We start from the raw sequence: 13,012 nt of genomic DNA, 5'->3' as shown, positions 1-13,012 counted from the left end.
CCAGGAGCTACAGGACAACTTACTTTTTGTCCCAGTGTTTCCCCATCATAAACTGCCCCCTCGCTTGCCCCAATCCAGTCCAGATCCTCAAACTTCTCTTTAAACTTCCAAGCTCATTATTTTATTTTTAAAAAAGAGGTTTGGGGATTACACGCAAGAGAAAGTCAAAGTGAAGTCAGGGAGGGGCAGCTTCAGGTACATACTAGCAGTATTTTCTCTTTCATCAACTCTTGCACTTAATTCCCCAATCAATGTATGCTTTTAACTCAGGAATCGATATAGGCAGCAATTGAACTGGGTACATACAAGTCACCCCCAGGATCTCCACTTATTGGTGTAATTTTAATAATTGTTGTTCAGTTATTTACTGTATTCCCAAGCACTTCTTTCATTCACTGCATTTTTCAGAAAGATACTGGATTTCCTGCCCCCCCACCCCCAATAACTTACAGAAGACAAAAGCTCTTCAGTCAGAAGATAAAACACCAGCAGGTTTTTACTTCAAATTTAGACTCTGAACTTTTAGTAAGGTTTAAGAACAAAAATTTGACTTAAATTTTATTTTCCGCTGGAATGACAAATAAGAATTTGACAGTACATTTCCATCACTCAACCATCAACTATATCAAAGATGGCAACACAGAAAGAAGACATTATAATGTGTCTTTATGATTAGTGCTGTAATAGTCACTGTAAAAGGAGAATGGTATTTATTTTATTTTCAAGTAGGTCATACTCAGAGTAAACCCACCAAAATCAATCAATTTCAGTTTATCTATTCTGAGTTGGATTTACTTGAACATCACACATTAGTTCTCATTTTTCTGCTTTTGAGGGGACAAAAGTATAAGTACTTACTTATTCTCTAGTTGATTCTATTACAATGTCTACAAAGCTCATCCAGTGCTATTCAGATGTTGGAAGATGAACAATGTCTATTTTTGTGTATGATGATGGGTATTACACTCGAGTTATATTTCAACAGTTGTAATATCACTAGAAAGTCGTTTTAAAAATATTTCTCTTATAAACTCAGCATCTAATTTCTCAATGACTACACATTTAAACATAAATGGAAGAGAAATGTATATAAAAGGAAATTGTTCTCAAAAGTAAATACATCACTGTCAACCTCTGAAAAATTAGGTTAAAACAATTCCAGAAGTTGAATAAATATATGCCGAATAGCTAACATATAAGGAACTGTTTATTTGGCATTTTAATACAATCTAATAAAAATAAGCAGTAATATGAGCTGAATTTATCATCTTGGATAGTCATAAGTATCTCTAAGTACTGTTCCCGCCTAGTAATAAGAGAATCGCCCCATAATCTATTCTTGTATAGTTTTTATAATACTAATACTAATAATAATAATAAAAGTTCCAATACTTTAGCAATGTAATGCATTTTATATTGAGTCATATTTTAACAACCAACAGTGGCCCATAGTTTCATATACATTAGACACTTACTGATGACAGCAAGATACAAAATAATGAGAGAACAGCTGTCAATTTAGGATCCCAGTCAATAAATAAAAGTCATGATGCAGCCAAGGCGAAGCACTCAAATCCTGTTGCTTACAATGGTAAATATTCAAAGACTAACTCTTCTACTGAAACAGAGCTATGAAAATCACTGGGATTTAGGCTGCAATCTTATACTCACAATGAGTAAGCTTCATTGAACTCAATGGGGTTTACTTTGGGGTAGACCAGAATGGGAATGTGATGTTCAGTATTTAACTTTTGTTGAACTGTGCCTATTCAGTTTGTAAACAAATAAAAAGCATACCTGAAATCCAAGTTAACAAATATTCCTATAAAAGGTTTGGGTCTTAAGAAATGAGAATACTTTGTCAATTTATATTAGAAGCATTATTGCTTCTTTTATTTTTCAGTTCTGTATCTCTCTAACATTACATTTCCCCTTACAACAGTGTCCTTGTATGTAGCCATGTCTCATCTTTAAGTCATCAAAAGCAAAAAGGTCAGGATTCCTGATGGACTCACTGCATTCATTTGTTTTCTCATCCCAGCATAAGCCGGAATATTGAGGAAATGGACAGTAAGGAGCATATTTGCCTGTCTGCCCCTCACAGTAGATTAGGCTGTTGTGTCCAACACAATGACGTATCACCATTAAGAATTTGCTTGCTTCCTTGCAAAAGAGTAAAATGGGAAAATAATTAGGCAGGTGATATTTTTTCATCCCTCTGGTCAGTACCATCTCCTTTAAAGAGGAAGGCACATATAGCTATGGCTCACTGGATAGGTTTCCAAGTGAGAAGCTGAACAGTATGGGAGTCCATTTTAAAATACCAAAGGCCTTTCAGGGCCACAATTTTCAGGGCAACACAGTCAAGTAAACCGCATTCAACGACCTACTAAATGCTTTCTCTTTGCACTTTTAATCACAAGAAATTCACTGATTTTGAGATAGCAGTCCCTCCAGATTGTAGTTGCCAATAAAATTAGCATTTGAAATATTAATATTCCTTATACATAAATAGACTTTCTTAAGAAACTAACACTGCAACCCTATATATCTACTTCAAATAGAGACTGCAATCCCTACAACACTTAAGATAGTGGGACTTTAGAGGAAATATTAATAGGTTCATACTACACAAAGTTAGGTCTTCCCATTTAACCACAAAGGCTTTTTTTCATACAATAGTATTAATAATACACAGAGAAATGATGTAGGATTTGGAAATAAAATAAAGTAGAACCCCTCTGCAAACCACTTGCCTGAATATTTCTGAGAAACTGCCAAATTCAGTTAAAACTGAAAGCATTCAACAGCAATAGCATCTCTGAAAGCTAACCTACTTTAAGGCCTGAGTTACACAGTGAAGGAATTAAGTGCAAGGTTCAACTTAAGAATGCACTTAAGTCCATTAATTTCAGTGAGACTTGGATCAGGAAAAAACTCATATCAAATGTGTGCAAGGCCCTCTTCATTGCAACAAAACCTACAGTGTTTTGAAAATGATACATGGCACATTTTACACTTATGCAGTCTCCTTCACAACAACTCTGATAAAGCAATATTTGTGGCAACCAGTCTTAGTGTATCTGACAATTTGATTTTATAACTGTCTAACTCAGAATTAAACCCCACTGAGTTTAACAGAACTTACTTCCAAGTGTGCATGGGATTGCAGCCCAAGACTATAATCATACACACATTACGCTCTACTGAATACAGTTGGATTTACTTCAGTGTAAACATGCATAGGACTGCACTGTCCATTAGATAAGCGCCATTTGGCAAAATTTTATATTTCTCAAAATGCATAATTAAAAGTGTAATTTTTTTACTCAAGCTTACACGTGCACCAGTGTGGAAATATAATTAGTTTTTATTTATAGGTATACAAATATTCCTAGGTTTAATGCATGTTTGACTTTAACGTAATTACTTATATAAGCAAGCAGTGTTAGCTAGCTTTTGTACATTATGCAGCCTGATATAATCTAGATATTGCAAATGGGGAGACAGTTGTGCAAAACACAGCACTAGGGATCGTAGACCATCTGCAATGTCTGCTTGACACACTAAGTATTTGAAGGATAAAGCCCTAAAACAGAAAATGATTTCTTTATGCAATTTTCGGGAAACATAATACTCATTTGCTTCAGAAGCCTATACTTCACCTCTCAAAGCTGCCCAATCATTGTACAAGGGTTCCAAACAGCATTCAGCTGTTCTACATACAATTCTTCAATGTAGACGTTTTAGCCATAAATACAGCTATAAAGTCTGATGTCCATATATAGTCATTTATAGTCACAAAACTATGTACATCATAGTTTTTAGGACAACTTGCCAAATACTTCCTAAAGTAAAATCACCCAACCATTTTAGAAATTACTTACAATTACTGTCCTGATTAACCGCTACTATTAACTGATATTAGTTACAATTGTATGTATTCAATTAACTTACATTAGAAAGGAAAACTAGGTACAATTATTCCAAGATCTGCTTCTCTTTCATGATGAAGAGTTTTACTAAAATACCCAAATACTACTGAAAAAATTATGTCTATCCTTCATATGTATACGCTGACCATATAAAAACTTAAGTGTACCAACTTCTGCACCATATTGAGGCCCATATATATAGCAAAATGGCTTCTTTCTGAAAGTACTTAGTGGTAAGTCATTTATTGTTCATCTGTTTAATTTGAAGTCTTTTCTCTGATGCTATATTTGATGCTTGGATTATATAAAATCTAAATATATGAGCTTTTTGGGAATATACATTAAGCTTCAGAAATTGCGCACAAAATATTAAGTGTTCTTGTACATAAATATTTTGCACTTGAATTACTTCTCAAAAGTTTTTGTGGTTTTCCAAATTTGAAGTACAATACATTAAAAAACAGTATTTTCTTTGTCAAGTGATAGCCATCATCTATCACTCTGCAATTTGTAAGAGTTGCCCAGTTTATTAATTTAAAAACTCATTCTTGTAACCTATGATGGCATCTTTTAAAAAATAATACCATTATGGGTGCAGTACTTCATCACCTTAACCATGAATTATAAAAATACATGGCAAGTTCTCTTAACTTTTAATATCTTATGAAGCAGGGTTTTTCATGTTCAGTAGAGCAAACAGCGAACATAAAGTATGCAGATATGTTAACAATTCTAGAAAAGAAAAGAAACTATATTGCGTTAATTATGAGCTTATAGTGACTGTGAAAGAGCCTTATAGTTTAAAACACTTTCAATAGTACAGTGTTCTAAACCCTTAGTTTCAGGAATTTATTCCCACATCAACCTTTAAAAAGTTCCATAACTCATTACTCCTCTGCTATTTTTTTATCTCCTCTCTCTTACACACCATTTTATTGGCACAAAAGTTATCATTTAAATGGGCGTCATCCATGTTCACTAGTTTAAACGCTCTAGTTTTGACCCCAATGTTCCATGGATTATTTACAGTGAAGTATTGTACCTACATCACATCTTTAATTAATACCATAACAGGCAGAGAAGCAAACATTTAATAGGATGCTTTGATTTTCGCAAGAGAGCAACATGTGCAAGTCATTTGGTCAAATTCAAAGCAGCAAACATTTCCGTTTCACAACTACAGTAGGCGAATTCGGTTTATTATTTCACCTTCTTCAACAAATACACTTCATTTTTTAACTTTTATTCTAAGATGGGACAATCACCCTTAAGAAGAGACATATTGGGAGGGAAAGCTTCCAGATCTCTGCCTGTTGTAACAGTTGACCAGTTTTACTTGTGGCTGCAGTTTTCTCTTTGATATGATGGGAGAGAGGTGGCAGGTTTTGATAACACAACTGTTAATAACTGTCACCAAGAAAATTAAGTAGCGGGAACAGTATTAATTGCCACACACACTACCGCATTAATGTTTGTTTTGCTTGAAGTACCCCACACAAAATTAACACGCCAAACTGTCTACTGAACTCAAGGTACTTAACAAGCAGTTTTTAACTTTGGCACCATATATTCTGAGGCCATTCTCACATACAGAGCAAAACAGACTTTGGCAGGCACCACAGATCTATAAAAAAACATGACCTGCGACAAAAATCAATGTGCTAATCTCAATTCAAGCAGCCAAATCAGCAGCATAGCACAAAGATAACATAAAATAAAATGACCAGAAACTCACTTGAAGTAGCAAGATAGGTTTAGAAGACCTAAGAAAAATTACCTGTCCACTTTAACAATGCAACCCCCTCTCCAACAAAAAACAGCAACTCCTAAAGTACTGAGGTGCCTTAGTCATACTGGGGCAGCACTGGGAAAAGATTGTAATTTCTGCTACTGAAAAGGGGGAGATGTGAGCAGCTCAGCAAAACTTCCTAATTCAAAGAAGATCCATCCATGCAATCTTGATGGGAGAGTTTAGAAACAATAACAAAATAGGTTTTATTTGCACTTACTATATTTATCGAAATGCAAATAGAACAAAGGAACACAGTGAAAGTTTGTTTTTACACAATCTTAACTGGATACTTTGTCCTAAATTAGTTTTATTATTAAACATGTCTCCCATAAGAGAACATCCTCTCTCAAGCTCTCAGTATCATCTCCTGATGATGCTAACTCTCTGCATAAAGGAGTCTAGATTCACAGCAGATTTCCTCTGCATTGTGAGAATATCACCAACCATTGGACTTGAATTTGCTCTGACAGCTTGAGACGCCCTTTTCCATGAGAAACCTGCAAGTCTAGGGATCATCTGGCTGCACTGAAACATTTCAAACTTGGGGGATATCATTACTCAATTAACCCAAGTCAGCTTACGAGTAAGATTCATATACTCTTGCCCCAGGCAAAGAGATGGAAAGAAGAGTAGCTGGAAAGCAAGGGAAGTACTTCTCCTTTACTGACTCTAACCCTGACACAGAACAGGTGCCACATGTGGCTACAGGCAACCACAATCCACAAAAACTAAGTCTAACGAAAACAGAACCACTCTGGCAAAAGTCGTAGGACACTGAACAAGTTTGATGTTCTCCCTGTAGACACTTGCAAAAAAAAAAAGTTCGCTAGAGTAAAAGGATTAGAATTTCTCTGTTCTGTTAAAAAAAGATCTACGGGGGAAAAAACAACCCCTGGTAGCAAGGTACTAAGGGAAACACACACATATATATCACAGGCACACGCTTCCTGGGTGTATGAGTTCACCTATTTGCTCTCAGGAGTGATTCACTACAAGTTAAGAGATGCGTGCCTAAGATAAGAGGTGCATTCCTTAGGAACGATCAACAGCCAAGGATTGGAAATCAGCTGCGCTGATGCAACCCAGAAATAACAAGGCGCAGGGCGATGCCTCCGAAACTACAGAGTAGGGAGGAAAAGTTTGTCCCCTTCTTCCAAGCAAGGGTTTCCCCCGCTGGAGGATGCCCAACGGCTGGTGCTTCCAAGGGAGAAGGCAGCCCATCATGTTCCTTCCCTTCCTACATCCGATCCTCGAGCTGCCGCTGCCCCGGGTAGCCCGGCATCCCTGAGAAGCATCGGCGGGGGCTCGGCCTGAGAGCCGCCTTCGCCCTCCTTACCTGGGGTTGGTGCTGTTCCAGTAGACGGCGTAGCGGTCGGCCACCGTCTTGGAGCTGGGATCCTGGCAGAAGACGCACATCCAGAGCACCAGAAAGAGCAGCGTCAACATCTCCACGTGCAACATCACTCCCGGCCAACGAGACACACACAGACACGGCGGCAGCAGCACAAGGGGGGGATCGGGGGGTGGGGAGAAAGAGAGAGGGGCGAAGGAGGCAGACAAGGCGCTCCTTTCTCAAAAGGCAGACGGCGACAAGGAGGAGAGAACGAGGGAGGAAGGAGACAAAGCCACACCGGAGTCACAAGACACCAAAAAAACACACACAAAGAGAAGGGCGAGGGGCCGCCAGGAGATTCCCCCGCGGGGGGGAAAGCCTGCGCCGCGGAAGGATCCTCAGGGAGTCTGCGCGCCTCGGCCGGGGGAACTGGGCAGCAGCAGCAGCAGACGGAGGCTGAGGCGGCGGCAGGAGCTCCTTCAAGGCGGCGAGTCCTGTGGCGAGCCCAGGGCGAGACATGCACCGGCCCGGCCCCCGTCCAGCGCCCACGATGGGCGGCCCCGCGGGCCAAGCCTCCTTTGGCCGGAGGGGTTTCCTTTCGCCCGCCCTCGCGCTTCTTTCCCTCTCTCCTCTCTCTCTCTGAGGCGCCTTTCTTCTCCTCCTCCTTCTTCCCGCCTTTTGGCGCGAGGGGCTCTGAAGGGATCGCTCCGAGGCCGGCTGAGGAGAAGCGGGCAGGAAATCCTCGGAGGAAACGGGGCGGTGGGGGGGAGGAGAGAGAGAGAATGAAGAGGAGTGAGGAGAAGTCCACTTCTGAGGCGCCTCCCGCTCGCTGGAGTTGGGGAGTTGAGGCGCCTCGCTCGCCTTCCCCTCTCTTCCTGGGTGACGGACGACCAACAAGCGAGAGGAATCCACAAGACCCAGACCGGACTGGGGGGCGGAGGGGGCGGAATGCCGCGCAGGAGTTGGCTAATCCTCAGGATAGGTCAGCGCCGAATCGCCTCAGGAGCGGCTTCCCTCGCTGGGTTGGAGGGGAGGAGGGAGCGGCTGAGGGAGAAGGGAAGAGAGCGCGCGCGCCCCTCGCCAACTCCGCCGCTGTTGCTTCGCGGTGCCGGCGCCTCGTCTGTCGGAAGGCAGGAGTTGCTGCTGCTGCCCGAGCCCTCTCCCCAGCCCTCCAGGCGAGGCGAGGCAGCGGCGGTCTCGCTTCCTTTCAGCTTCGCCAAGTGTCTCGGGGAGCCGGCCAAGGTCCAAGTCGCCCCTCGAACGTCAACTTTGCAAAAGAGAAGAGGAGGCGTGAAGAGAAGGAAGAAGCCTCCCTCGCCGACGACTACATTCGGGCGGGAGGCACCTTCGGGGTCTGGCCCGGCAGCAGGCAGCTGCTCTCAACCGTCTGCAGCAGCAGCAGCGCCGAGAGAAGCGGGCAAATGTCTCTCTCGCGACTCCGGCGAACGAAGGAAGCAGAACTCGAACGCAGAAGCAGCAGGGATCGGAAAACGCAACGAGGAATGGAGAAGCAGAAGTCAACAGACTGCCAGAGAGGAGAAGGAGGGGGGGGGAGAGAGAGAGAATTTACGAGGGGGGAAACATATTTAAATAGTCACGCCCCCTTTCTTTTTTTTGCAACGACCGGCTTCTTGCTCGCGTGTAAATCCGGCGGCGGCGGCGGCAGCCTAGGCAAAGCGAGGCGGCCGGCGGGGTTGGCGGTGCCTGCGCGCAACAGACAGCTGCATCGATGCCTACACGGGATGTGTCCGGAGAGAGATATATATACACATCCACATGCGTCTGGGTGTCAGGAGACGAATCTGGAGAGAGAGAGAGAGCCTCCGTTGGTGGAGGTGCGGGGGTGCGCGCCCGCGCGCGCACGGAAGAGGCGCAGTCGGCTAGCTGGGAGCAAAGGCGCTGCTGCTGCTCGATCATGTGGGATTTTTTTGCATGCAGTTTACTTGCGAGGTTGGCGGGGGGGGGGAGTGAGCCGGAGCAGCCAGTCACGGCCCGGGCTGCTGTTTGCTTACAGATGCCTTCTTCCCCGGCGTTCTCTCCAATGCGATTGGGTTCTGTGCCTCGGAAAGGGGCGTGGCCTCTCTCCGGCGCCCCGCCCCCGCGTTCCAAAGAGACGACACCCCGCGCAAGCCCCGCCTTCTGCAAAACCTGACTAATTGAATTACAAGGAGTGGTTCCCTCGGTGCCGCAGGTAACCGTTTCCGCGCGGGAGACGGCGCAGGATCGAGTTGGGGGAGAGAGATCTTTTCCTTGCCTGCGAGATGGGGGGAGCGAGTGGTTACGAAAGCCGCCTCCCCAGTTCCAGTGGACGGGGTTGCGGCATCAGCTGCTGGAGGGAGGGTGGGTGTTTGCGAGATCAGAGGGGATCTAACCACAGGCTGCAAGTCTAATCTCGCACACGGTGTATAATCAACATTTTGAAAGTTTAGCAGTCTGGAAAACAGACTTCTGAGCTGCTTTGTTCCGCTTTTAATCCTCTCCCCCCCCCCCCCATGCTTTTCTGCGCCGCTGAATGACGGGTCGGCAGTGCGGCTTTAAATTAGTTTATTTAAGGGGTTTATAAGCGAGAGATGGGGTTGCCCTGCTTGGGTAGCGCAGTTGAAAGCAAGATCCACGCAGCCGGAGAGATCTCTCTGCTAAGTATTTAGCTGAATGCGGCAAAGGGATTCACCTGAAAACCCCTTTTCCCCCTCTCACATTTATTTGCATCGAGAGAAGTAGAAGCCAGGGGTCCTTCTGGAGCTATTTTTCATTCTTAAAAGGGCATTCGCCTCGCCCTCCGCCAGCAGCTGCCCTGCTTACGCTGCGCTACCGGGAAACTAGCCCAGGTGACCTTCCTCCAGAAGGCAAACGAGAGTGCTGTTTACACACGAATCAGCCTTCGCATCAAACCACACCCTGCTGATGTCCATTTGAGGGGTGATCGCCAGTGGCGATCTGCAACAATCCATGAACAGGGAGTTCCGAGGAAGTCGCTTCCCTGAGCCCCCTTTGAGTTAACCTTTCTTCCTCCTAAAACTGAAAAAGTGGGGAGGAGGGAAGAGAAAATAGGGGGGGGGGCTTTGGAAGAGAGACGCACATTCTGGTGTCCGGAATCTTTGAGGTTGAGGTTGCCTTCCTTCCTTTGAAACGGCTGGCTTTTAATTTGAGGCGAAATGTTTTCCAAGCATGATGTGGCTGTATCTGCTGTGGTTTCTTCAGCAGATGAGCAAAAAAGAAAAAAAAAACCCACCCAAGCATCATCATACTCTCTCGTCTTTCATCCACTTGGCTCCCTACTCTGCTTTCTCTAGGCTTTTCAGTCGTTTGAAAGTGCCCAGACTCCCTCTAGTGGCAGATTTTAAGGCCGCACATTTATTTGCTGGGCATTTCTTAATTCAAACCTACAGGAATTTTCGCGACACTCAAAAAAATCACTTCCGTTTAAATCTGTCTGAAGGCTCGGGCTGGGAATCCAAAAATTTCTTCTCATTCCTGCTTCACCCACTCACCCTCAAACGTTGCAAACAAAAAAATATCCCAGGACCAAAATGTCCATGCATTTTGTCTTTGCCCTTAATTGCTCCTGGAAAAAATAAAGAAGAAATTTATGTTTCCCTATCATTAAGAAAACTTTTTTGAATTAGGTATAAGCACTACATAGATGTCTGTCTGTGGAAGCATCTTCGTTGCTATCCCAATAGTTGCATGCTGTGGTGTCAGCAGTTAGGAGGGAGATGGGAACTAAGTATCAAAATAGATTGCATTATTACTTCCAAAATATTACTGGCACTGATAATTCCCCTTTTAGGAGTACCTCCTAAAACGTAGCCACAATAATGTCCTGTGCCCACTGTGCCTTATCTCATAAGAACACAACAGTTAACCTTCACAGTTGCACCACAACAGCCACTTTCAACATTATATAACAGGCACTGCCTGTTTTAAACAGATTGAAGGCAGTCCAAGGCCAAACTGTAGATCCAAACACTACAACAGAACTTAGCTACAAAGACAATAGTTGATAGTGCACAAGAGCATTTGGTTGCTTATTAAGAAGTGTTTTCCTTTTTTTCATCAATGGGACTGAATGTTTTGAATGCATGTGCCATGGGGCAAAAATACTGTTAACATATATTTTGAGAGGGCTCAAAATTATTGTAATCATTCTGGATTTAAAGCAGGGGGAGTGTGACTCTGGTGTAATATTCTGTTATTGTTGCTTGTTCTTGCTGTTCTTTCATTACATACAAACACATGCCCTGCATATATAAAAGGATCAAATAAATAATAAAGTAATGTTTCAGTTTTCACTAACAGGTGTTAAAGTGAGGAAACAGACTGCAAGAAAAGTGTCCCGGGTCTATTTTGCACTTGTCACTGAATAATGTACAGGTACAGTACAGACAGAATAACTATGGATCAAGTAAGCTTGACTTCTTTCAATTTTTTTTAAGAAAAAGTCAATAGTTATTAACGGGACTATTGGATTAGCAAATGCCATAACAAAAGCAATTCTTGTGGGTGTATTGACTAAAACATCCAATCCAATGTCAGCTCATCTGATCATAGAATTGTAGAGTTGGGTGTCCTCTCCCTTGCTGACATTAAACAATTATTGATGTCAAAGTTATAGACTATTTGTGCATGCCAATAAACACCTCTGACCTTGGTCTGTAATTAATGGAATCAAAAGATCCATGAAGAAGTGGGTGTTTTTTTTAATTTCCAGGATTCACATCCGTTATGCAATTTGAACTATGCAAACAAATATAACATACAGGTAATTTGAACTATGCAAACAAATATAACCCAATAGTCGTGTCTTTCCCCAAAATGCTTATTATTATTATCATCATCATGTTAACAAATGTTCTGATTCTGTATAAAGCATTAAAAAGAAGAAGCAGCTTAAGACTGGTTATTGCCAGGGAATTTCAGGAATGACACTGAGAATACCTTTAAGTCTGGAATGCATTGCCTTTGGCTTGTTAATGGATAATATAATGCATGTTACATATAGCCAATATAAATTCTGAATAATAAATACAAGTGATACCTTATAGTGAGCCAGACCACTGGTTCATTTAGCCCCCATAATCTACACCGACTGGCAAAGGTTTTTGCAGGATCTCAGGCATGGGATGTTTTCAGTCCTGTTAACTGAGTTCCTTTTTACTAGAAATGCCAGAGATCGAACTTTTGCTGTGTGCCTCACAGGGATGCATAGTTTGTGTTTTACCATGAGTTATTGGTCTTAACCAAACAAAAGTAAGCAAAACTACACGACCTAAGCCACTGAGCCAGCTTCCAAAAGGCCAGTTTTAAGAACTATTTCAATTAACAAATGTCAGGATGAGAATTGATTCATAGATCTTTTTTTATGTAGCAGTCACTGCGAATTGACATTTAGAGATAATTCCACATGTGTCCCGTGGATGTCCCGACATGTTTTGAGACAAAAGATTACTATTACCCAGAAATTCACTGAGCCAGAAGCTGGAAAGTTCCTGTTTCGTGTTAGTTCATACCCCAGCCTTGCCATGTACCAACATGTTCTAAAAAAGTAAACGTAGAATTGATTTCAACTCTTAAGATTTAGATTTAGATTTAGATAAATTTATTGTCATTGTCCGTATATACACAGTATACACAACAACGAAAATCAAACACCCACCCAAAGACCGGGTTCACATATACATTTGCACGTATCTCCGAACTCTCATCCTATTTAGACATAATCTATAAAACATAACATAATCCAGAATATAGCATGACCTATTAAAAACATAACATAACCTAAAACCTATCTCATTCCTTCCACTCCCTACTTACTAAACCTTGCAACTGGCCCTGAGATCATTATTTAGTGCAATCAGAGCTCTTGGATAGAAACTATTCAGAAGGCGTGTGGTTCGTGTTTTCATTGTCCTATAGTTAAAGAACTGTGAAGTGCATCTCTCTTGATGGAGA

At 42.3% G+C, this 13,012-nt stretch overlaps 2 protein-coding genes across 3 annotated transcripts in view; one reads left to right on the top strand and one right to left on the bottom strand.

Annotated features, from left to right (window-relative positions):
- Window positions 1–8,202, bottom strand: part of EFNA5 (ephrin A5) — a 225,319-nt gene extending 217,117 nt beyond the window's left edge. Inside the window, exon 1 of one of the 2 annotated variants that reach the window (XM_081213874.1) lies at window positions 7,064–8,202. In XM_081213874.1, the coding sequence (XP_081070000.1) occupies window positions 7,064–7,188 (125 nt within the window). In that variant the 5' untranslated portion in view covers window positions 7,189–8,202. The remainder of the gene's footprint in view (window positions 1–7,063) is intronic. The other variant, XM_081213873.1, reaches the window with a different exon arrangement.
- LOC308597721 (uncharacterized protein) lies at window positions 7,070–11,945 on the top strand. Its single transcript, XM_081213757.1, has 2 exons — window positions 7,070–11,787; window positions 11,823–11,945. The coding sequence occupies exon 1, from the start codon at window positions 7,843–7,845 to the stop codon at window positions 9,214–9,216; it is 1,374 nt and encodes a 457-aa protein (XP_081069883.1). The 5' UTR covers window positions 7,070–7,842; the 3' UTR covers window positions 9,217–11,787; window positions 11,823–11,945.
- The last annotated feature ends 1,067 nt before the right edge of the window (window positions 11,946–13,012 follow it).

Source organism: Podarcis bocagei (genome assembly GCF_964188305.1).
Source record: "Podarcis bocagei genome assembly, chromosome: 11".
In the NCBI taxonomy this organism is placed as follows: domain Eukaryota; kingdom Metazoa; phylum Chordata; class Lepidosauria; order Squamata; family Lacertidae; genus Podarcis; species Podarcis bocagei.
This window is presented reverse-complemented; position numbering and strand designations above follow the sequence as displayed.

Coding starts and splice junctions, on each gene's coding strand:
- LOC308597721 (XM_081213757.1), top strand. CDS start 7,843: ATGAAGAGGAGTGAGGAGAAGTCCACTTCTGAGGCGCCTCCCGCTCGC.